Here is a 25,282-nt window from a genome sequence, read left to right as displayed (position 1 = left end):
ATTTTGTATTTTCCCAAAGCCAGGCAATTCAAAATGCAAATTCAAATGTGCACAATTCGAGGTGGTGAATAACTTTTAAGGAGCATGGTCATGGTGGACATAAGGCACTGTGCCAGTAGTCTCCAGAAATCTCACTCCTTATCATACACGGGCAAGTCAGCAGGTATTTGTAAAATGAATGAAGGATTGAGAATCCATCACACGTGCATTTCAGGGAAAGAAACCCACAAACATAAAAACAGAGACAATTTTACCTTAGCTCTTTCACATTACCCTTGCATAGGTTAATTGCTGACGCTAAGTTGGAAGAAATCTCCTTCATTCATTTCACTGGGCAGCTACTGAGTGCCCAGAAGGCAGAGACCAAAAATTTCGGTGACGTTGAACAAAATTTTTTTTTGCGGGAGTCATTACTGCTTTCATAGCAAAAGAATGGGGTGGAAAAGGTAATTATAGACATCACTGTAGGTTTTAGGTTTGTTGGTGGAAAGATAAGGGTGACACTAATACCTGTATTTATGAAGTTCTCAGAATGGGCTGGGAACTTCTCTAACCACCTGATGCATAGAAATTCACTTAATGTTCACAAGAACCCTATGAAGCAGGTGCCACGACATCCCCATAGCCCAGGTGAAAGGCGGGTGGCAGAGAGATTCAGTGGTTCCTTCTAGGCCAGGTATCCGGTGAGCACCTGCCACCCAGTCCCTAAGCCAGCTCCCCTGCTCTGGTTCCCAGCAGAGGGAACTGAAAGACGAGAAACAGATTTTTGTACTTTCAGGATATAAAATATTGCTTTGTAAGTTTTTATACTTCATGTATTGGTTTCCTGGTATCTACCCCATTGTCTTGGGACTTTATATCTTTAATCATACAGAAAGTTTTCCATTTTAATAAGGTCAAATGTCTCCATTCTTTTCTTAGCATATTAAATATTTGGTATCTTTGAAACATTTTTTTTAAAAAGGTCAGAAATATTTTCCTTCATATTTTCTTCTGAAAGTTTTAAAGCTTAATTTCAGTCTTAAAGCTATATTTCAGTCTTTATTTGGCATTCGTTTTTGGATTTTTCATGATTTTTTTCTTTTTTGTCTGCATGAATAACCAAATGTCCCAACTCAACTGATTGCGAAGCTCATGCTTTCTCCACATATGACCATAGTCAACATCCAGGCTCTTTTGACCTGCTGGTCTATTTCTCTCTGCCCAGTTTATGGGACCCATAATTTTCTATTGTCCTATGTCCTTGTCTGGTTTTGATGTCAAGGTTACACTAGTTTCCCAAAATAAAGTGGGGGAGCAGTCTTGCTTCTTCTCTTCTCCTCAAATAAATTTTTTTTTATAAGATCTGGAGGCTCCATTCCTTGAATATTTAGTGGAATACATCTGTAAATATGTCTGGGACTGGTGCTTTTCCATGGGTCAGTTTTCAACCATAATTCACTTCTTAATTAACATCTATTCAGAATTTCTGTTTCTGTTTGAGTAAGTCTTGGAAGATCATATTTGTTAAGAAACTTAGCTAATTTGTGTCAATTTTCAAACTTACTGTTAGTTTTTCATATTATCTATTATGATAAAAGAATCTTTATCCTCTTCCAAATATTGAGAGCTTTTGGCTTTCTATTTTTTACTTCAGATTGCCATATTCTATTTCATGAATCTCTTCACAAAGCCTTTGTGATTCTGTTGATTTTTTATTATTGTTTCTTTGCTTTTTATTTGACAATTATCTGCTCTTCTATTCATTATTTCCTGTTTTCTTTAGTTGTATTCTGTTCTTCACATATCTTCTTGCATTAGATGCTCAGTCTTTCTCCTTTTCTAACAACATTTAAAAACATATATATCCTTTTAGGTACTATTTGATTTGCATCCTATAAGTTTACTCTCTGATACTTCCTTTATTCATGGTTCGAACTATGTTCTGATTTATATCAGGGCATTTTACTTTGACCCATGGGTTGGTGGAAGTGCTTTTTCACCCAAATCCTCAGTGAAGACTGCTCTGCCTCCTTTTCACTTCCCAGGCCTGGTGCCCGGCTGGCTTTCCCCCTTCTACCTCCCTCCACCTCCCTAGACAGTCCTTTCTCTGAGTGTCTATCTTTTACAGGCTTAGGTTTCCTGTGGCAGCCTCATTTCAAATTCCTAATCCTGCACAGGCCTATCTCCTTTCTCAGTGGGCTGTAAAACCCAAGATCCAAGATTGCGAAGGTGGAGGGCCACCCCACCACTGCCTCCAAAACTGACCCTCCCCATCTGCCCAGCTTCTAGAGAACAGCAGCTGTGTCCTCTCTCTGTCTGGTCCTCATTCTTTTGGTTTCTAGTATTCTCCTTTTTTGACAGCTAAGCTAAACACTTTTAACATAAATATTTACAGTTACATGTGATTTACACATATATTACATACAAATATATTAAAACACATATTTATATTTTATCTAGAATTTCTAGATGTTCGTAGGAGGAGGGTTTTCGGATTATTTAGTTATTTTTGCTAAAATTGTAAATATCTCCCATTTCTTAATGTCTCCCTTCTTGAGTTGTACCTCTAGATACTTCTGAAAATCCTTTTCTGGAAACCACTTTACTGACGTATAATTGATAAACAATTACAACATACAGTGTTTCATGTGTATACTTGGTGAGTCTGGACACATGTGGACGTCCTGATGGCACCACTATAATCAACGTAATAGACATATCTAACCCCCCCCCACCCAAGTTTCCTGTGTCCCTTTGTTGTTTCATTTTTTTGTAAGAACACTTAACATGAGATGTACCCTCCTAACAAATTAAGTGCACAAAAGCATATTGTTAACTATTTTCCACCAGCAGATCTCCAGAACTTATTCATCTAGTGTAACTGAAACTTTGTACCCACTGAACATCGCCTCCGCATTTCTCCCTCCTCCCAGTCCTTGGCAACCACCACAGTATTCTCAGCTTCTACATATCTGACTATTTTGGAAAATTCATGTAAGTAGAATAATCTGTGACTAGCTTACTTCACTTAGCATGACGTCCTCCAGATTCATCCGCGTTGTTGTAAATGGCAGGATTTCCTCATTTTTTAAGGCTGACTGAGAATCGTAAGAAACAACCCCTGGATGGTGTCTACCCCCATTTTGCTTCTAGGCTAATCTCCAGACTGCCCTTGCTGCTGAGGGTCAATCTCACAAGGTCAACCTTCTCTAAGAATAATGGCTTCTTGAATGGAGCAGAGCCATGAACCCTACTATAAAATCAAGCCACGGCACCCTGTGTATTTTATCATTTTTGAATTCCACTTTGGAAATAATCCTAACACTTCCAAGGTCATAACTATGGAAGCATTTCCTAGTTAAACAAAACTAGCTCTCCTGACCAGTCCCTCCCGATAAAGTGACACAAGACTTCGGGAGCAGAGGGTGACCTCTGTTTTACAGGTTAAGAAACAGAGGACCAGGAAAGGAAAAAGGAAGCCAGAGGAGATGCGGGAATGCCCAGTAATGACAACACCCAGTGCTGTACACGGTTTCTGGAGTCAATTTTCCCAAGTGAGGGAACGCAGTCGCATGCAATGGGACGCCCATTGAGTTTTGACACCCAACAAGTGTTCGTGCTGAGAGGTGTTTTTGTGTGCTCAATATAGCCAGATAACAACTGCTTTTAAATCTTGAGTGCCTTTCCTGTCTGTTGCTATCGCAACAAATGAAAGCAATTTAGTCTATGTTTACTGATAATTTATACGCGAGTGCAGCAAGTGAGAGGAGGTGGTTCAGTAGTTCGTGATTTCCGGAGCACAGGCGATACTTCGAAAGCCCCTATCTGCCTTCCTTCGTGTTACCAACCGAGCAAGGAACACACAGCCAAGTAGGTGGAGAGCCGACTCACCCTTCCCACTTCCACGAGGTTGGTGACCATGATGATGCTTGCGGTGTTTTCATGCCACACCATCCTCCAGAAGTCATAGATGGTCTCTTGCATTGGGCCTGCAGCAAAACAGAACACGGGCTTTTTTTTTTTTTTAAATTTTGCAAGTTTGCAACCGGAAAATTTCTGGGGCTTACAAATAAACCGATTGCATATCCACTGACAGTCCCCTCACTTTTACGGGTGGACGTGGTTCTCCTTTCTAGTGTGGATGCAAATGGGGACTCTTTCTGAAACAGCACCTATAGAAATACTGAGTTTTTCATTCATGGTTGAATTTTCTCATGTCGTCAAACATATCTGCATTTGAGCTCTTTCTACCCCTCTTGAACTACTGCTGTGAAAGAAAGTTATTTCTCCATCATTTAGCTATTTATCTCCATAATACTCAAGAGTGAAATTTTAAAAAATGGAGAGCATTACTCTTCCTGCTAACCACTGGCAGATATCCCAGGGAAATGGTAGATAGAATGAAATGAGCCTCTATAGGAAAAATGGCCTTTTCTTGTTTCTAATATTTTTCTTTTTCTGTGCTATCTGTCAGATTAACCTCCCCTCCACTTTTTTTTCCACCTAACTTTCAAAAGTGAGAGAGAAGTTAGACTTTTTTTTTTTTTCAGCATAACAGTATTCATTATTTTTGCACCACACCCAGTGCTCCATGCAATCCGTGCCCTCTACAATACCCACCACCTGGTGCCCCCAACCTCCCACCCCCCACCCCTTCAAAATTCTCAGATCGTTTTTCAGAGTCCATAGTCTGAGAAGTTAGACTTTTAAGCAGCTGTATTTCCTGTCCCTGAACATGATCAGCAGCTTGGGCTCAGCTCTTGGGATTGAGCATTCAAAAGCCATTCTTATGGACTCGGAAGAAAAAGGGGAGAGAGGCATCACAAAATGCTACTTCTATAGGTACTAGGTACAGGAAGTTGGGATACAAAATTTCTTTGAATCCAGATTTGTAAAAATCCTAATCTCTACCTTATGTTCGTGCATATTTGAGAGTGTAGGTGTCACAGTAGAAGTCTTTATAAGACAAGCAGAAATGGGGCGCCTGGGTGGTTCAGTTGGTTAGGCGACTGCCTTCGGCTCAGGTCATGATCCCGGACTTCCGGGATCGAGACCTGCATCGGGCTCCCAGCTCCTTGGGGAGTCTGCTTCTCCCTCTGACCTTCTCCTCTCTCATGCTCTCTCTCACTCATTCTCTCTCAAATAAGTAAATTAAATCTTAAAAAAAAAAAAAAGACAAGCAGAAATGCAAGGAAATGAGAGGAGTATAACTTCAAAGGTACGAGAATCTCATGGTATGTGTGAAATCACACGGCTGTTCAGGCACATGCCCGGACCAGGACCCGATCATACCATAGGATCTTGGCATTGCAGATGACTGGATTTGAAGCTCCGATATTTGGGTTTGAGATGCGCCTCTGCCTCCTAACTGGCTGTGTGATTTTGGACAAGACAGCCACTGTGAGCTTCAGTGTCACCATCTTGCTTTATCTACATACTGATCTCAATAACCTTTCTCAGGGTTATTCTGAGGATCCCTGGAGTTAACGCATACTCAGGCGTTTTGTAAACAGTGGAGCATTAGAACAAACACAAGGTGTGTTTAAAGGTATTTATGAGCGGTCCCTCCTCGGCTAAGGTTTGGACGCCGAGCAACGGTGGCATACCCAGGGGCCCCCTTCAGTCACCTTCCGTTCCTCTTGACCAATTATCCGCTGGTTCTTGTGTAATTCTTCTTTTCCTGCTTTACCGTCAGAACCTCCTTCCCTTCTGTCCACAATGGAAGCTTCTATCGTTCCTCCTTGCTGCTCTGATCCCACTCTCACCTTTCCCAAGAAAACTGACTCCACCTCCTGATCTCTCTGCCGCTCGTCTCTTTATGGGACCCTGCATGCCACCTCTCATGAAGCTGGGTCTGCCATTTCAGCCCATGTCCCTTGGTGTGTTTGTGCCATTCTCCTGATGTATAGGCTGAAAATCTCAATGACTTCAACTGAAGGTTACAGAGGGGACAGGTAAACATTGGATCTTCTCCATCACTACCTTTCTAGCTTGTGGATAGGAACATTCACTGTGTACGGAACAGCCTGTCACTTACTCACAAGAAAAAAAAAATGCCCCGAGTCTATCTTTGTGTAAACAGATAGTCTTCCCAGCATAACCCCCAAACAAAGGGGTGGCCCAGACACTTTCTGCTTCCTTCACTAGATCCAGAGACCTGTGCCACCTACTCTGAAAGTTCCAGAAACAGTTCTGATGACAATGGCTACAGGGGATGAATTAGATGCTCCAGGATCATGGAAGGCGTGTGCCTGAGGAAGAGAAGATACTTCTCCCTTTAGTGCCTGACAGGAGTGACCCTAGAGACATTCCAGGCTCCGGGCAAGTTCCCACCAGCAGCTCACTTACACTTTCTGAGTTTTAGACTCCCTTGTGTTTACTTCATTTCAGTTTTCCCTAGCGGAAAACACAGTTGTTACAGTTTACTATGCTTTCTGTGGCACCTTATAGACTACCTGGGACATGGCAGGAGCTCAATGAATAAATGAATTAGTTTGTATGTCTACTTATAAACTGTATTATTTATTATTAAAATATGTCTAAGTATTAAATAATATTAATATATCATATTTGAATAAATCCCCTCCTCGATGGATATTTTGGAGATTATCAGTAGAAGCTGGAAAGCACGTTGGTTTTACTACTTGCCAATTCATTGAAGGGGGGACATCTTTTGCAAGGGTCTCTTCAGAATGACTGTGACCATCATGCAGGCCTCAGAGCGCTATGACGGAACTGCTTCCAACCATTAAGTAAGTTGCTCCTCTGTTTCTTGGACTCGAGGCTGTATCTCAGCTCAGCTTATTTCCCTAGGTAACCAGAATGCCATCCTGGCCTCCAGCAGCTGTTCTCTACCAAGGGCCATGGTTCTCAAGTCTGGTCGCATGTTACAATTATTGTGTAGCTTTTTAAAAAGTTCTGAGATCCCCTTGTTCCACCCACATCGCTGCAAATGGCAAGATAGCATTCTTTTTGATGGATGAGTAATAGTCCATTGTATGTATACACCACATCTTCTTTAGCCATTCATCTGTCAATGGCTATCTGGGCTCTTTCCATAGTTTGGCTAGTGTGGACATTGCTGCTATAAACATTGAGGTGCAGGTGCCCCTTTGAATCACTATTTTTTTTTTAAGATTTTATCCATTTATTTGACAGAGAGATAGAGAGAACACAAGTAGGCAGAGCAACAGGCAGAGAGAGAGGGAGAAGCAGGCTCTCCACTGAGCAGGGAGCCCGATATGGGGGTCGATCCCAGGACCCTGGGATCACAACCTGAGCCAAAGGCAGCCACTTAACTGACTGAGCCACCCAGAGGCCCCTGAATCACTATGTTTGTATCCTTTGGGTAAATACCTAGTAGTGCAATTCCTGGGCTGTATCAATATTTTTAACTCTTTTCCAGAGTGGCTGTACCAGCTTGCATATGCTAAGCGAAATAAGTCAGTCAGAGAAAGACAAACACCATCTGATTTCACTTGTATGTGGAATTTAAGAGACAAAACAGAGGATCATAGGAGAAGGGAGGGAAAGATAAAATAAGATTAAATCAGAGAGGTGGACAAACCGTAAGAGACTCTTAACTCTAGGAAACAAACTGAGGGTTGCTGGAGGGGAGGTGGGTGGTGGGATGGGGTAACTGGGTGATGGACATTAAGGAGGGCATGTGATGTAATGAGCACTGGGTATTATATGAGACTGATGAATCACAGGCCTGTACCTCTGAAACTAATAATACACTAATGTTACTTAATTGAATTTAAATAAAATAAAATAAAATAAAAATTCTGAGATCCTAACCCAAAACACTACTTTAATTGGGCTGGGGTGAGGTGAAGTCTGGGTATGTCTGCATATCAGAACCCCACACCCACAGAGCATCGCGAACATCTGACTCCACCTTCCATCCTCTCAGGAGGTCTCATATGCAGATGTAACGCAGAAAACCCAAGTTTTGTTTGTTTTGAATCTACTGACTAGTCTAACTTTATATACCAGCAATTTGAATCCAGGAATCCCATTTCTCTCTGACTTAGAAGGAACTTCACGCATTGAATGGCGAGGAACACGCTACACCAGCTGGCCAAGGAGCTGAGGCAGTTAAGATGACCGAGCTGTTTTTGCTGTAGTTTTTTTTTTTTTTTTAAAGATTTTATTTATTTATTTGACAGAGAGAGATCACAAGTAGAGAGAGAGGCAGGCGGAGAGAGAGGAGGGAGCAGGCTCCCTGCTGAGCAGAGAGCCGGATGCGGGACTCGATCCCAAGACCCTGAGATCATGACCTGAGCCGAAGGCAGCGGCTTAACCCACTGAGCCACCCAGGTGCCCCTTTGCTGTAGTTTTTAATGTTTACCTAACTACATATGGGTTATCTTGAAAACAAAGGGCATTTATAAGCATCAGGGGCTCACTTGGTTGATGATATAAATGGCAGTCTTGATAATTTTCTTGTCTGCTGACATAAAAAAAAAGATTGGAATAGACTAAAAAAACAATTAGGATAGAAAAGTTAGACAAAAAATGAAAAGACTGGGATAGAAAAATGAATTGGGTCTTTGTTCTTTTCAATGCTAAAATTAGGACAGTTATCCAGAAGAACTAAAACAGCTTGGGTTAAGATCTGAAAATGAATTTGAATGCAAAGATTATTCTAAGCTGATCCCAGAGGGAAAAAAAGAAAAAAAACCACCACGCAAGGCAAGGGGCCTGAGTCCCCATCTCCCTTGGTGCGGATTTGCTGTGGTCTTCCTCGTCTCTTCTGCCCTTCCCACACTCCCCCCACCACCCCCCTGCGCGGGGTACTGTGCCTCCATATTTGAGAGTAGCCCTTGCTGACACACCGTGTGACTTTCTCCCTGACCTGGTCACAGTTGCAGTTCACCGAGAAAACTGCCCAGGGGCAGGCTCTAGAGAGTCTTGTCTTCTGGACTAATGATGCAAGATATTTTCAACAATGCTTATTCAAATCTTGTTTGAAAAAGAAAAAGGAAGGCACCCCAATTTAAGGTTTTTAGGGCCAACATTGGTCAATCCTGTTTTTCTTTTCTCTTTGAAATTAGTCAAATTATACTGAATAACATATTTCAAATTATTTCCTGAGACACGGATACATTATGACTCAGAGATCTAGGTCTAACAAAATCAAAGAAGCGTGCCAGAGGCCAGGGCAGGGTAGTCTTTGAGGATCCCAATGGCCACTCCTTTTGATTTTGGCAGTTCCTGGTGGGATCTGAGAGACCCTGGCCACTCGAAGCCTAAAGACACATGCCTGGGATGCAAGGCCGTTACCCCTGGCACCCATGCCCTCACAGGGATGAGATTTGGGGAGTTCAGTGTTCCTCTGCCTCTGATGTCAGTCTCCCAAAAGCTGGTGTGGCAAACGCCATTACCATGAGGACAGTAACAGGTCACTGGGGATTGCTCCCAGGCTGGACAAACAACTCCCGAGACGAGGAATCTGTAACAGCAGACAATGGACTCTGAAAAACCTCCCTTGCTCCAGGGACCAACGGCAGTGACCCACAGCCATAGTGACCCACAGCCACAATGACCTAAAGCCGCGGTGACCCACAGCCCTGCTGTCTGATTTCTGCAGTTTGTGGCTAGGTGGGAGCCAGAGACTACTTTGGCTGTTCCTTACAGATGTTCCCGCAATAGGCAAGAAGGTTATTCTCAGCAGTCATCCCCTTGTGAGACTAAAGTATTTAAAATGCAAGGTCTTGAAATTTCAGTATCAGACCAATAATACATTCCATTTCCCTCACAATAGTTGGCTTACACGGACCTCTGCTGAGAAGAAAATGTATGCAGGGGCCATTCTGACCACCACCACGCCTGGAAGGAACAGCAACAACAAGAAAGGTCAGGGAGGACTAGAGCGCAATGGGGGGAAAAAAAAAGGCAATGAAAAGCATAAGTGAAAGCCATTCAAGGATGGGCTCTATTGTGTTCAGATGAGTTCTCTAGTTCATGGGAAGTGAGAGATATTTAAAATCATCATTTCAAATCTTGATAGAAGACTTGTATCTCTTCTTTTCACATTCTCATTTCTATACGGTGTGTTTTCTGTGTTAACTAGAGCCGCTGAGAGGTCAAGGTCCTTAAGCTCCCAGTGGCATATTAGAGTTTTTTGAAGGGAAGAAAGGTAGGACACATTCAAATCGCTATCCATCGTAAATAGAAAAATATCTAACTTCTTTGGGGGACTGTCTATATTGCCCAGGACCCATATGAAGTATGTTATATATCTTATCTTATTCAGCTAAAAAATTGCAATCCTATATAATGAGCACTATGGTTCTCCCACATTTTACTGAGAGGACGGGAGGCTGAGGAAGTTTGGCACATCGTCGGAAGGCACATGGCTAGTGGATTGTAGAGCTGACCTTTGAGGTCTACCCCGCCATGTGATGCTGCCTCCATGCCAATGTCAAAAGCAACTCAGAAGGGTTGTAGTTGACAGGAGTGTGTGTGTGTGTGTGTGTGTGTCTGTCTGTCTGTCTGTCTGTGTGTGCGCGCCCAGTCATCTTAACCTGGCAAGAAGATAACAGAAAAAAACCCATGTCAACTACCTGAGACTACCTCCTTAAACATGTGTGTTTTTCTTTTCTGTTTTTTCCCTCTTTCTTTCTTTCTTTTTTTTTTTTTTAAATCAGGTTGACTCCTGCCTTGAAACCTACCATGGGGCCAATCAAATCCAACTGCTTGACAAGCATGGCCAGCCCCAGCCCTCTTTCTCCACCACCCAACCTCTCCTGCGTCCTGAGCTGCCCCGACTTGGGAGCACTTCCAGAGTAGAAGCCCTCCTCCAGCTGCTATCAGCCTCCTCCTAAGCAGATGTCCGTTCCAGCCTGCAAGTCCTGCTATCTCAGCTTGGTCCACTGAAGATGACCTCGTCAGGCAGGTGTTCCAAGACCGGAGCCATGGCTCCCTGTTTCTTTATTTACCATCAGCGGTGATGATGGTGTGTTTTTAATGAACCTCTTCCTTGGTGGTCCATGAGTGTGGACCTACCCATTCAGGTCACGGTTTCTCTGTGCCCAGTGGTTCTACACCTAGCTTGCTTCCCTCATTCATACCCCCTTGCTGGGCCCTGGTGGAGATCTGAGTGTGAATTCTGCATCTAAGGTGAGCATTCGGCTTGCTCTGTGTCAGGCGCTCCTCAAGGTGTAGAAAGGATGCCAAGGTGAGTGACAGAAACACGTCCCTACTTTCAAGAGGCTTCCACTTATATAAGGTAGAGAGAATTCGGGAATATATCACACTCTCACTTAAAGGGCAGTAAGGTAAGTGTCCTAAGATACTTGAACTTCAAACTGAGCTATGTACGCCTCTGGAGACGCATGGAGATTCTCTATGGGGCACAGGATTAATTTTTAAAAGGATTCATTTTTAGATATTTAATTCTACGTGGATGTTACCAAACTGACCTCCCTGAGAAGGAGCCACCATGCACAGCGGTCTTTCTTGCACTTAACCAAACCTTCACCCATCTCAAATACTACAATGGGGCTCTGCTCAGGTATACAACTTACAAGTCTGAAACAAAGCAATTGACTGAAAACACACGGCTTTGTGCCTTCCTTATCTGAAACAAAGTTCTGTTATGAAAAATCTGATGTTAGAAATGGGGTACATATATTTTAAATAATGGGAAAATTTTATTTCTTAAATAATGCCATTCAAACCTGTACTTGATATTAGAGACCGGGGTATTTTGGTTCATGTTAGGATGCTCTGAATCAGAACACTTAAAGCAGTGGCGGCCAGTAAGTCTTACTCTTTTTTTGGGGGGGGGAGGGGAAGAGGGAGAGAGAGAATCTTAAGCAGGCTCCACGCTGAGCACCAAGCCCACCGTGGGGCTCGATCTCACAACCCTGAGACCATGACCTGAGCTGAAATTGAGAGTCGGATGCTTTACCGACTGACCCACCCAGGTATCCCTGCCTATTTTTTCAAATGGAAGTGGAATGTTTTGCTGGACCACCAAATTTTTCTGGATGAAACCCATGGCTCAAAGTTTTACATGTTTCCTTTCAGGTTAGATATGCTGTAATCCGTAAAGTAGTGAAAATATATTTATCACATATCATAAAATATTTATTCTAATTATATCAATCCTCATTTTATCTCGGAAAATATTTAATATTATCTATCTCCTTTTCATAAGTGGGCCCAGTGGGCTGGAAAGCGGAGTGTAGCTACCCACAGGCTGAGTGCAGAGGGAGTCGCAGAGCTCTCCTGTGGGATTCGGATGGCTGTGTGTCTGTAGTGGAGGGACCTGTTTTATGTATTGATCCAAAACTCCAAGAAACAGGAATTTGCTGAATATGAAGACTAAAAAAGGGTAAATAAAGTGATGAGGCTCTATATCGATTAATAGAGGGGATATTTTGGAATATTTTACTCTAGACATATTTAAAAATGTTCAAATATTCCAAGGATGGCTCCCCGGGCATGCAGGTGGCTGGCAGAGACCAGCAGTGGAAATGTCCAGGCAGCGTGGCAATGGCTGGGATGCCGAGATAGTGGCAGCGTGGCTCCAGGTGGAGCGCACACAGAAGATGGGGGTTCGAAGGTCAGAGCAGTGGTGTGCAGGGTGACAGCCCTCCAGGTAGCCTCGCCCAGCTGGTATACTCAAGGTCACCCGGTGCAGAGACGAGGCTCACATTTGAATCAGACGGAGGAGACTGAGGCTGCCCTTGGAGGGAGTTTTGGATAAAACTGAGCCAGACTCTTGCTGTCCCTAGTGCAAAGGAGCCCAGCAAGGCCCTGGGCTGGAAGGGGGACATGGTAAGGGGGATGACAAGGAGGGTGAACAATTAAATGAGGCACAGGGATGAGCCCCTTGGGCTAGATGTGATTTCTGTTGACTATCTCATCTGTTCACCACCTCAAGGGTGTAAATTTCCATCTTAAGATGAGAAACAGGTTTGGGAGAATAAATGCCCTTGAAGCTGGGATGACAACCCAGGGCAATCCAGCTGCATTTTCTAGATTTCAGAATGACCTCCGCAGACTGGGTGGGGGTGAGGCTTGTGAGTGAACGTCGGTCCTCCAACTGAGACGGGACTGGCCCCAGATGTGGGAAGAGGGGCTGTACTTGGTGTGCGGTACACGCTGAACGGTGGAAGTACAGATGGAAGGGGCGGGGACCCTACGGGCAAAGTAGCTGCAGGAGTCCTTGCGCTGGGCACTGGCCTGGGCTTGGGCTTGGGCTTGGTCAAGTCCTTCAGCATCCAGTTCAATCCATTAGCACTGAAGACCACTGAAGGTGGAATTCGGATATGGAAAAAGATGAGCCTAGGATTTATGCATTTATTTTAAAGCTCTTGCTCATAAATAAAAAGGTCCTAAATTTTTGTTCCATTATTGTTATTATTACTGCTGGCAATAATCTAGAATAAGTATCATGAAGTCAGTCATTCAACATTCAGAGCGTCAGATGTCCCTTCAGTGGTTTCTGAGTAAGTTTTTATTACAAAACTTTATGTGATTTCTCAATATGATAGTTCTATAACACGTCTATAATTTTACATTTAGTAGCTTTTCATTTGTGCGGCAGTGAAATGTAAAAGGTAAAATATGCCACCACGTTTCATGGACTGAATTTGCCTCGTGTGTCACAAAAGTGATAATGGTGACACAGAAAACACTCAGCTTCTGCATTAATAAACCTTAACAACACTTATTTGATAGGTGCATTTGCTCTTCCCTGAGGCTACTTATGTTAAAGCATGGAATTTTTATGAATAATTTTTGGTATCAGCTGCAGAAAGTGGAAACTGAAGTTGAGATGGCTGGGTGCACAAGATGTGATTTGCTCATTTTCCTGAATTGCTAAGAATATCCTTCCCCTCGCCCCCCAGAAATTACCATTTAAAAGAAACAATATAAATCAGCTAAGGAATTAGGAGCAAACGCCGAGGATTTTTCTATGATGGGGGAAAACACGAGAATATTTAACTTAAATTCAGAAATATAACTAGAAGCATGTTAAAATAGGATTTCTAAGGATAGATCTTACGTGAAGCACCCTCCACGTCCAGAATTACAGGGTTCAGAATGTTCACCAGTCTACTGGAATTTTCATTTAGTGACAATAAAAGAGAAAATAGGCATTGGAGCTATAATAAAATAGACCTTTTAAGAAGTAGTGTCAAAAATGATGACTTAAATAAGGACATTAAATAGTGTTTTCAGCTAATAATTTCAGTGGTTCACACACAAAGATAAACCCTTTCTTACTCTTGAGTAGGCTTTCCCACTGTGAGTCTTTTCCCTATGCCTGGCCCACTCAGGGTAGAAGCTACTTGCCAATTACCCCGTCTGTTCTAAATTGGCTCACAGGTGTGTGTTCTTCTTATAACTGAAAACCAGGCATACACTTCCTGCCATTCCCATTAGTAACATTTCCCCTCAAACACATAATCCACATGTTGATGTTTACACTTGACTCATACCCTTCCCTAAAATTGTCCTTTCAGATCGAAATGAGAGAGCGTGCCAACGTCGACTGTGCAAATATTCGTGGCTCTCCCTAGATGATTAGTTTCATGGAATGTTGGTTTCCAGGTACATTACTAGAACATATGCAATCCTGATTGGACACCAAAAGGTCATGTCAGATTTAATTAAGAGAAAATTGGTACAAACCAAACACTAATAGACAGGCTGCATGCAGATTCTCAGATAGCCCGGGAAGCCTCTGTCTATGGCATGAGTCATAACCCTTCAGACATTGTCTCTGTTTTGGTTCATAACGTGCCTTTTGTCTTATTCACTTATTCGATTAAAATAGTTATAAAATATTTAAAAACAAAAACGATAAAAGAATAATATACTAGATACTCTTGGCTATGTCTTAATAAAAATACATTTAATCAATACCCATTTTCTGCCTAAGAAATATAAGGCACTTGGTATTTTAAAATTCTAGTTTCTCCCTTCCCATTTTTCACATTCATACTGTTTAGTACTTTAGTTCCAATGTGAGTTCATTTTACCTCGATTAGTCATTATTGTAATTCCTTTCTTTTCTGTTGTAAATTTTTATATACCCTCATCGTTTTTACTGTGGTTTTCCCTAGTTCATTTTTGTTAGGATAAACTTCCTGCCTTTCCACACCATTCTTAACTCTGTCTCAAGTCACAGCAAAAATAAATGAAGAAGCACATTTTTTAAAAAAGTAAACTGGGAAAAAAATAAAAAATAAAAAAGTAAACTGGAAACAAAATGAGTCAAGTATTCTGAGTATATTCTTCCTTTCCCCTACCAGGAATTTTAAGACCTTTAAACAAGGAAATAAATGAAAATAGTGGCTTTGAGAACAAAGTTTGTCATTATATTTTTAGAAGTTTTCTTTTTCCTTAAACAAAAGCTACATGTGTTAAAATTAACGAAAATAAAGCACTTAAAAATAAAAATCTATAAGATTAGGGGTGCCTGGGTGGCTCAGTGGGTTAAAGCCTCTGCCTTCGGCTCGGGTCATGATCTCAGGGTCCCGGGATCGAGTCCCGCATCGGGCTCTTTGCTTGGGGGGAGCCTGCTTCCTCCTCTCTCTCTGCCTGCCTCTCTGCCTACTTGTGATCTCTGTCAAATAAATAAATAAAATCTTAAAAAAAAATCTGTAAGATCACCCTTGGGAGTCTTTAAATAAATGATTTCTGACACACAAACACATACATACCTTTAGCCATTTAGATACATTAGCGTAGTGATAAAATCCCAAATAAAGATTAAAAAATAAAGCCATTCAAAGAATAACTATGATGGCTCCCATACCACATATGACATACGATGGCCTAAATTACAATTGTGGGTTTTGTTAAAAAGAGGAACACCAACATATTTTTATCTATGAAAATGTTGGCACCAAACTCAAAACTAAAAAGTTTTTGGAAGTGATATAAATGTTCTGTTAAGGAAACTTAGAAAAAAATCTTTCTATGTGTCATACGAAGTAGAATAAGGTGATCTGATTGTGTTGCCAGGAAATTTGTTTTGGAAACTTGTTAATAAATTATTGGTGAAAAACTTTAATACCCTGTTTGCTTTCCCCTGGTGAGCGTGAGGCTTTCGGTGTGGGTCAGGGTAGGTGTCACCTTCACTCAAAAACATAGGCACGATTACTCACCAGTGAAGTGTCTACATTTTTTTGCCTGCATATAAATATGTCACTGGGTATCTCCATATTTTTTAAAGAACACAACCATGATACTGTTATATGATTTTAAAAAGAACTATTGTTCTTTTTACTCTAAACTCTTTATGCACAGATGAACTATTGACCCTGAGGTCCTCTTCCTCAACTGACACGCAACGCTTGGGAGACATGTGCATTTCCTAGAACTCTGCTGTGTGAGATGGATCTCAGAAGTGGTCTGCAGGAATTCCTTTTGGTTCAGCTCCACACTGTCTACAATCTCTTTGGTGCAGATTGTAACTGACCACTTGTAGGCATCTGGTCAACCTCTAGCCAAGCAGAAGACGGGGCCTGCCTACCTAGCACCTCCCTACCCAACACAGGTTGAAGAAGGAGCCCAAGAGTGCACATCTTTCCTTTTATTCCCCCCACTGCTCGTCTGCCATTATTATTCTCTTTTCCACAAGATCATTTCTCAGCCCCATTTGTTATTTCTTAGCCTTCCAAAGCTCCTCTCTAAACTATCCTTGTGTATTCTTATCTCAGAAATTGGTTTGGACAAACCCTGTTATACAAAAAAACGTGTCTGGCCTTTGGAATTAGCGGTTTTCCCTTCCATGTGATCTGACTCTATGTGTGCTTCAGGGAAGCCTTCAGAACACCAAGACTGGTGTCCTTTGCTGCTATCAGAGCTGCTCAATTTCTACAAGACTTCAAAAGCAGAGGGAAAATACGTTTCTCCAAGCTTATGATATAGTTTATCATCTTCCCAACCCATGTCTGTCCTTCATTTTTTTTCTTTTTATAAATTTTTTTTTAAAGATTTTATTTATTTATCTGACAGAGAGAGCACAAGTAGGCAGAGAGGCAGGCAGAGAGAGAGGGGGAAGCAGGCTCCCTGCTGAGCAGAGAGCCCAATGCAGGGCTCAATCCCAGGACCCTGAGATCATGACCTGAGTTGAAGGCAGAGGCTTAACCTGCTGAGCCACCCAGGCACCTGTCCTTTGTTTCAAAATGATGATAATCTTTGCACTTTGAGGAGGATGCAGGACACTGGTGAAAGAGTAAGTGGTTCCCTTTGATATGTCCCTCTGGAAGGAAGTGTGAATAGGTGCAGAATTATTAATTTTTATGAAAACTGTATGGGTATACACTATACCAGCATTAAAGTCCGAACTGCCTATGTGTCACTGAAAATGTGTCTTTTGGAATCCACATGATGATAATGATGAGAATTGCAGCTAATATTTATTGAGCAGCTGCTAGCAGATCTGGTATCTGAGCCTTAACAGTCTAACTCTGGAATCCACTCTCATTAGCCTCTCTTCTCTATTGCCGCTTGGAGGGGAAGAAAGTCTCATCTTAGTTACTGACATAAAAATAATGTTTGTATGTGGGAGGAATTTGTGGACCCCAGTTTCAAAGATTTGATCGTGGCCCTCTGAATAAAACCAACAACGGGGTGATCCTTAGCATGACTTGTACTTAGAACTGAAATGTTTCAAAGCATTTCTTGAAACCCCATCTACCTAAATGAACCATTATTTGGATTTTGCTCTTTGTGGCCTATATTCAGCTCTCCTCTAGAATCAGGCCTTCCTGGCAGTTATGTAAACATTTTCAGCGTGCAGTGGTACCACTGTGAATGGGAAGGCAAAGGCTGCTATTATTCCTGATGTGGAGAGCGGAAGTGATAAAGGCAGACAAATCAGATTTGAGGGACAGGGGTAAAGATCAGGCCTCCAAAGAGAAACCCTTATACAGAAAAGAATGAAAGGGTTGATAGGCAGCGTGTGGCAATAATCTGCTCCCCTCCGCAGAGACCTTTGGTCCTTGATCCCTGGGAGGGGTTGTATGGCAATATTGCTTGAAGAGCTGGGAAGAGGCCACGAAAAAGTGTTTGGAGCCTCAGAAGGGAGCCACATGACAGATGTTCACACCACAAGAGCCTCTTGCTGGCTAAGTCACCGAGCATTCATCAGGCCTGTCTCTAAAGAGAACCCTCACAAACTCATCTTGAGTACTTGTCATGCTGTAAAGAGGGGACCAGAGAGAAGGCAATCAAGGAGAAAAAAAGAAGAATGGTGGCTTTCAGAATGGAGGGGTTTGGTGACCCAAAGGACCTGGCTGCCTTCTGTCAAGGAGAAATAAAGCAAAGGGAAAAACCTACATTCACATGCTTCAGGGGCCACTGCAGGAGAAATAAAAGCTTTCATTAGTCTCTGTATTCTTTAATTAAGCCTTTCTTAGTATACAAGTGGGATCTGCTTTTATTTAAGAAAAAAGAGAATAAATCTAATAAATGAATAAAATAGAGGTAAGTTGATTCCCTAGGTATCACACAGTGTAGGCAATCTCGAATTTTCAATGGCAGCATGGGGCACTGAAGAGAAAATTTCCAGAAGCATCCTCTTGAGTAAGAAGGCAAGGCACAAAAGTAACTTGCAATGGCCAGAAAGGTCCAAACTGTCTGCTGCGAACTTGTTCAAAACTGTGTCGGTGCGTGATCAAGGAATCTGATCACCAGAGTCAGGAAAATAACAGCAGTTCTGCACTGGGTCTCATTTTTCCACCTACTGTGGAGTACGGGCGAGGGAGAGAAATAGCCTACAGTAGTTCCCAGACCTGGTCTTATGGCAAAACCACAACTTAGTGCTGGCTGTTTACACATACACCAGCACTATGTAGTTCCTAAGGTCAGCGCTGTATTTCCAACCCTGTCTGAGCCAGACACTTGGTACGTTCACAGAAATATTTGTTCCGTTTTGGGTGAATTGGGCCTGAGAGCAGTGTCTTTGCTTTGAAAGGGCCCATGATGTCGCAGGCCCCAGAAGCCAGCGCCAGGGCCTGTGGCCCTGGGTCCTCAGCTACAGCTCTATCCTTCCAAAGGGCTGAACCTGGAAGAAAGACGTGACCTTGATTGGACAGAAGGCCTCTCAGGAGACTGGAAATACATTCGGTTTCTCCGAAGTTGAACACTGCATGCCATCTCTGAAAATATTCATGAATGATAATCGGTACAGTTTGCAAATACTTTTGTATACACACCTCACTTGAACTTATAGGGATGAAAGTCACTTGAAGCAATTTGTGCTTTAAGATCCAACTGTCTCAATGGCAAAACAGGGGAGCTGGACTTCAAGACTTTAAGAGTTTCTACCAGCTTGAAAAGATTCTAGAATTTTCTACTTCAAGTGAAGAACACTGGTAAATTATTCTTATAGATTCAAAAAGCATCTGGAACCATCTAAAATGGGGTGCATGCATGACAGCAGCATTGTCTGTCTTCCAATTATTCTGTGTTGGTTTAAGTTCTGTTACTCAAGGGACATGTTTCCATCGTGACATCTATAACAATATGGGTGGATGCCACCTACTGCAGTCTATTTTTGGTTTTATCTTTTAATTTGCAACCTGTCTTTAAACGTTCTCACTACTAATGAGCAGGTTTATTAAGAGCATAGGGTGAGAAATGTTTGTGATCTGACCTTTTGGCTAATTGGCCAGTCTCTGTTGAAATTAATCTGGTGAAGAAAAATTATGGTTTCAAAGGCAGTTTACGGGGAAGCTGTTAGTTGCAATTATTCATTCCTCTTTGGAAAACTGTTCAGGAATAGTAACATGTAGTGGGTCCACCATGGAGAGTTTGGCCCAGGCATACGGAAGGCAGACCTCACAAAAGGTCACTGTTTGCCGGGTATCAAAGCCTCCTTATTTAAATTTGAAAACTAGAGACTACTCCACTTTACCAGACAATACTTTTAAATTAACCTCAAAGATGACACTTCCAGTTGACAACCCATTGGAAATATGGCAGCCACTTAGCTGGGAGGAACAATGGCAGCCAGTGAACTTGTACACACTGGTAGTTGAAGGAATACAAACAAAAGTTGTTTACTGAAGACTCAGCTCTTGATTAAAATTTTTCTCTTTCAATTCCACTGAGAAATAATTTCAAGGTTTCATCTCCATCTGGAGGCCAGAATGCAGGAGACAGAAGCTTCTTCATGAATGTGTAGAACTTGCATCGACACTGACAAGTTTCTGCTCCAAGTGTGACTTGCTGAGGAGGGTTAAGTGTACCTATTCTAAGCACCATTACTCACTGCTTCAGGGGCTAGCGGGGAGAATTTGGAGCTAGGAAAATATAAACCACATTTATCTTTCTGAACAATCCTTAAGAAAAATAGTGCTACCACATGGAGTATGTGGAAGACGTGGAGAAGAAAACCAGACCAACAGCAAACAGAAGGAAGCCACGATAGAAAAGTTTCAATCGCAGTGCAGTTGTGGATGACTGGAGGTGTTTCTGCTAGAAATCGTCACTCCCCACATTTTTGTTATTTTCATGTTCAAAGTCTGTTCCTGGCTCAAGGTCGCTGGAGGACATTTATTTCCAGGCTTCTCTTTTTTTCCTCTTCTTCAAATTATCAATAAATAATAATCATGGACAAATAAAACTGATTCTATCCAGTGTATATGGGAGGGGGATCGGCACAGGTAGGGTCAGGACAGAGATGATCTCCAAAAACAGTGCCTGGATTGTCGGAAGAGAAAGTATTCATAAGAATAGGAGCTGATCACCTGGAACTAAGAATAGACAGAGTCACAGACGTTGGAGATCAAGATCCCCAAATCCACCCAGGTGAGTAGATGCTGTCAACAGGAGATGGCCTTTTTGCCTCGTTGGAATGTCCTACTGCCTAACTGGGGTCTGGCACACAGTGACTCCCAATTCATTCATTTATTCATCCCTTCCCTCATGCACTCATTTTTGTATTCTCACCAGGCATCTGCTTCAGGCCAGCTCTCCCCCAGGCAGTGAGTATGTACCTGTTGAATTAATACATGATCTCTGTGGCTCTTCCTCTGATACCAGGACATGAAGCAACCTTCTGCCCAGGCATCTTCCTCTTTGTTCCTTTTTATTTTTTTTTAGGCATCTTCCTCTTTCACTGGCCTGCAATGCAGAAGGTCCTTGCCAGGCGAAGGGCGGTTCTGCCTGACGGACAGTGATATTTCTAATGGTAAACAGCTACCTGGTAACTGGTTTCTCTATCAGTCCCAGTGTGACACTGAGCATCAGAGTTTCTGCGAACAAAAGATGTGCTAGCTTCAGATTGTTAAGGCCCACGCATTTTACTCTTCTTGAGGATAGGTGGCTTGATACCCTTTCATCGTTTATTTTTGGGGGGGGGGGGGACTGTGCTAATTTGACAGGCCTGGCTACGCCCCTGGAATTCTGAACTCAGCCACTTAGAGTCTCTTCCTGTCACCAGTGACTAGCGACTCTCCAAACAGGGTGCCCAGAGGCCGGCTGGGGAAAAGGGAGACTCTGGAATCTTAGTGTCACATTTCAGGACATCCGAGACAATTTTAATTAAGAGGTATTTCCAGAAATGACTGTATCATAGAAAATTTTTTTTTCTTTTGAGAAAGATCATTAACTTGGAAGAAAGGGATTAGATTTTGAAGAGAGAGCTTCAGCGCAGAAGAAAGACCATAAGCCCTGAGCCTCTTATCCAGGGTGAGAATCACATGATTATCACGCAGCACTTGACATGGAAAGGAGGAAAAGCGTCTGGAAACTTTGTGGGAGCAATGCCGGCCCTCAACTACACATTAGTTCTGTTTTTAACCCCTACTGCTCCCCAAGGGCTTCTTCTTTCCTCTATTTATGAAATGGGACGAGTAATACCCAAATTCATAGGAGGACAGAAAATTAGTTATACCAGAAAGTCTAGCACTTAATAGGCACTTCATATTTATTGAATCAATGGACAAATAAAAATTCTGACTTTCAAAAAGAAATGTATTTTATCAAGCAAAACTACGAATATAGAAAGAAAATATATTTATCACTTTTTATTACATGAGAAGGGACATACTTGAAAATCAACTGTTTTGACACTATATTTAATGTTAGAAAATATATTTCAGTTGTATGCAACTTAGATTATTGAGTAAAATGAAAGCTACACCTGCCTCGCTGTAATTATTGTTGTCTGAATTATTAGTTTGTACTCCAGATTTTTTTTTTTTTTGTGGTTATTCTGTTACCTCTATTTCCAGTTTTCTCTGAAGGATAGTTCCATACAAACTAATCCTTTTTCTTTTTTCTTTTTTTTGAGAGAGAGAGAGAGAAAGACAGCTCAGGTGGTGGGGTAGGGTCAGGAGGAGAGAGAGAGAATCCCGAGCAGGCTCCACACCCAGAGCAGAGCCCAATGCGGGTCTTGATCTCATGACCCTGAGATAATGACCTGAGCCCAAATCAAGAGTTGGACCCTTAACCAACCACACCATCTAGGTGCCCCCTAACTAATCTTCTTAAAGGACTGTTTTCACCACCACATGGCTCAGAAACATCCTTCCTCTCCTGTCTCTGCCCTTCTTCCTTTAGTTAAACAATGCTCTCCATTCACAGCTTTTAAACCAATGTCCTCACTTAACCTGCCAGTTTTTCCTACCTCCCTAACTCAGGGCGTTTTTTTTTTTTTTTTTTTAAATCTGGGATGTAGAGATTTTTCAGGCTAGATTTTATTGTCTGTGAATGTCTGAATGTCTATATAAAATCCTGTGTATGTATGAATTTTTCCTGAGATAAGATCCATTTCGACCAGTGGCTAAGAGGACTCAAGACACCATGGAGGGAGGTGAAGACCCTTTCTATCTTTAGTCAGGTCTCCCTTGTGCCCTCTGCCAGGGCTCCGTGCTCCTGCCTGACCTGCGGAGTCCTCCTGTTCATCCCGTCCTCTGTCCTCTAACACAGGAACCCTCCCTCAAGGTTGGCTGAAGACCTGCCTCCCCCACTCACCCCACTGATGCTCTTTACTCCTCCTCTGGCTCCCAGAAATGGCAGTCAAGTGCTGGGGCCCCACCACAAAACTGTGACCTCCAGATTTCATGATGGCCCCCCCGAGGGAGTGACAGGCAAATTCTTCCGGCGGGATCCACCAATATTCCTGTGACCCTCTAGCCCACACATGAGCGGGGTCATGAGGAAGAGGGGCTGGGTGCTGGGCAGGCTGTGTCCCTCACAGACTGACAGCATTTCCTTCCTCAACTAGCTGACGGCATCTTTCCTGAGGTTTCTAAAGCAGGACTCCTGAAGTCAGTCTTAAAAATAAATCCAAACAATCATAAAAAGAACACTTCTCCAGCCCCCCCCTCATTTGCATACCACATGGCTGGCAGGTGTTCTCCAGAATCATTTTGGAGGAGCGATTCTAAATGTGTGCAGTTTCCTCCAGCTCGTGGCCCATACTGGGGTCTCCACGGGGTATCTTTTGATGGTGAAATATGATCGGATCTGGGCAATCCTACCCACCTGCATACTCATCTGCCCCTCACCGTGAGCCCTGCTTTTGAAATCCGCACTCTGAGTACAGACATGCATTAACAGACGTGACTTCCCATCCTCTGATTCCTGGTGTGCCAAATCATAAATCCTGAAAGTTACAATTGTATTAATGGCTGGCCAGACAGGTGGGATGAGATGCATACTGGGTCACTGACATATTAGCTGCAGACAGAAAACAGTTAAATGGAGCGGAGGGGCAGGCAGGAAGAACATACTAAAAAAGCTACAGATCTGGCTTGATTGTGGTCCCTTCAATTTGGAGAAACATGACCGTTATCATCAAAGGTCAAAGTCAGTTACTGGTACAAATGTCAATAAAGTTGAGGTTGGGGAGGAAGAGATCGAAGAGATAAATTGAGGACATGTCTTCTAGATTGAAGGGACTTGATGAAAATCTACATATTTTAAACTCTTAGGAATAGATCTGGTTATCAGTAAACTGGACTGTTCATGTAGTTTTGTGGGTTCCTGCTATGAATAGGTTTTAAAGAATTATATCAGTGCACACTAGAAAAGATAAAGAGCAAGGAGAGATTTTAAAATTGCATTTGCTTTATCGCCCATTTTCTTGGATCCTTAGAATCAGACGTTTGTGGTTTTTGTTTTTTTACGAAGGAGCTCCATGGTCATGTTCTACCTCTCCGTGCCAATCTCTGCAGAGGATCAGAAATCCTCTGGCAGTCTGAGGCTAACAGTTTTGTTGCGTTTGTGTAATAAACTAGAAGAGAGATTCTAACGTTTTAACCCAGACCTTGTGGTCTGAATACATTACTCTTAACATGATGTGTACTGTCTTGATTGAATGTTAGACTTAAAATACGTGCTCATTTCTGGGGGGCCGGGTGGCTTCGTTGGTTGAGCATCTGACTCTTGATTTTGGCTCAGGTCATGATCTCAGGTCGTAGGATCAAGCCCCATATCGGGCTCCACACTCAGCAGGGAGTCTGTTTCTCCCCCTTTCCCTCTGTCCTCTGCCCCTCTCCCTGCTTGCACTCTCTTTTCTTTAAAAAAAAGTCTTAAAATTTTTTTTTGCTCATTTCTATCCCTCTCCCTGCACCACCATCAGTGATATAAGTACTGCTGGTTTTCCAAGTGCAAGCTGTGGACCACCCCTGCGCCGGGAAAGGTGCCACGTTCTGGCAAACGGGGCGTTATGTAACATCCTTCTCCATTAAGGGCACATGGGTGGTCTACCGCAAAGTGATTAAATTTGCCATTTCTTAGCTGCCAACAAATGTATTTACTCATTAACACTTGATATGTTGAACGATTCCAAAGAGGGCTACTGAGCAATTAAGTATGACTCAGACGAATTCTGAAGGCACCAGAAAGTGACTTCTCTAATGGCAGTTTTCTTCAAAGCATGATATCCCCAGGGGGGAGAGGGGCAGAGGGGATGAACAAAGGAATGCCAGGTGAGGGGCTGCACAGAGGACTCTGGGGGTTTTAATCTCTACTATGCTGGCTGTTTAGTCACAGTAATCTAGAGGTCCTCAACTCTGAAAATTCAAATAAGATTTAACTTTAGGTTCATGCTATTGGTGAAACATGGGCTAAAAGCAATAAATCAGTATTTTGTGTATTTTATGATCAAATTTTCACACACATGTATAAAAACTGCTAATTCCAGATTATCATCAAATTTATTAAATGAGATCTGTTATGACCCTTACTTTAGAATATTCTGGAATCCATTAGCAGGATTTTAAGGAACTAACAAAGGATTCCTTTGAAAACATTGATGGATTCAGCTGGGAAGCAGCAGGGTATAGGAGAAGGCAACCAAGGTTGGATT

At 42.5% G+C, this 25,282-nt stretch overlaps 1 protein-coding gene across 11 annotated transcripts in view; it reads right to left on the bottom strand.

Moving 5' to 3' along the window:
• Positions 1–25,282, bottom strand: part of PTPRM (protein tyrosine phosphatase receptor type M) — an 801,682-nt gene that overhangs the window by 49,538 nt on the left and 726,862 nt on the right. For all 11 annotated transcript variants that reach the window (XM_047696721.1, XM_047696710.1, XM_047696714.1 and 8 more), the window contains one exon: positions 3,874–3,971. In XM_047696721.1, coding sequence (XP_047552677.1) covers positions 3,874–3,971 — 98 coding nt within the window. The remainder of the gene's footprint in view (positions 1–3,873; positions 3,972–25,282) is intronic.

The sequence above is a fragment of the Lutra lutra genome, chromosome 12 (genome assembly GCF_902655055.1).
Source record: "Lutra lutra chromosome 12, mLutLut1.2, whole genome shotgun sequence".
NCBI lineage: Eukaryota > Metazoa > Chordata > Mammalia > Carnivora > Mustelidae > Lutra > Lutra lutra.
Note: the sequence above shows the minus strand (reverse complement) of the source record. Positions and strands in the feature narration are given on the sequence as shown.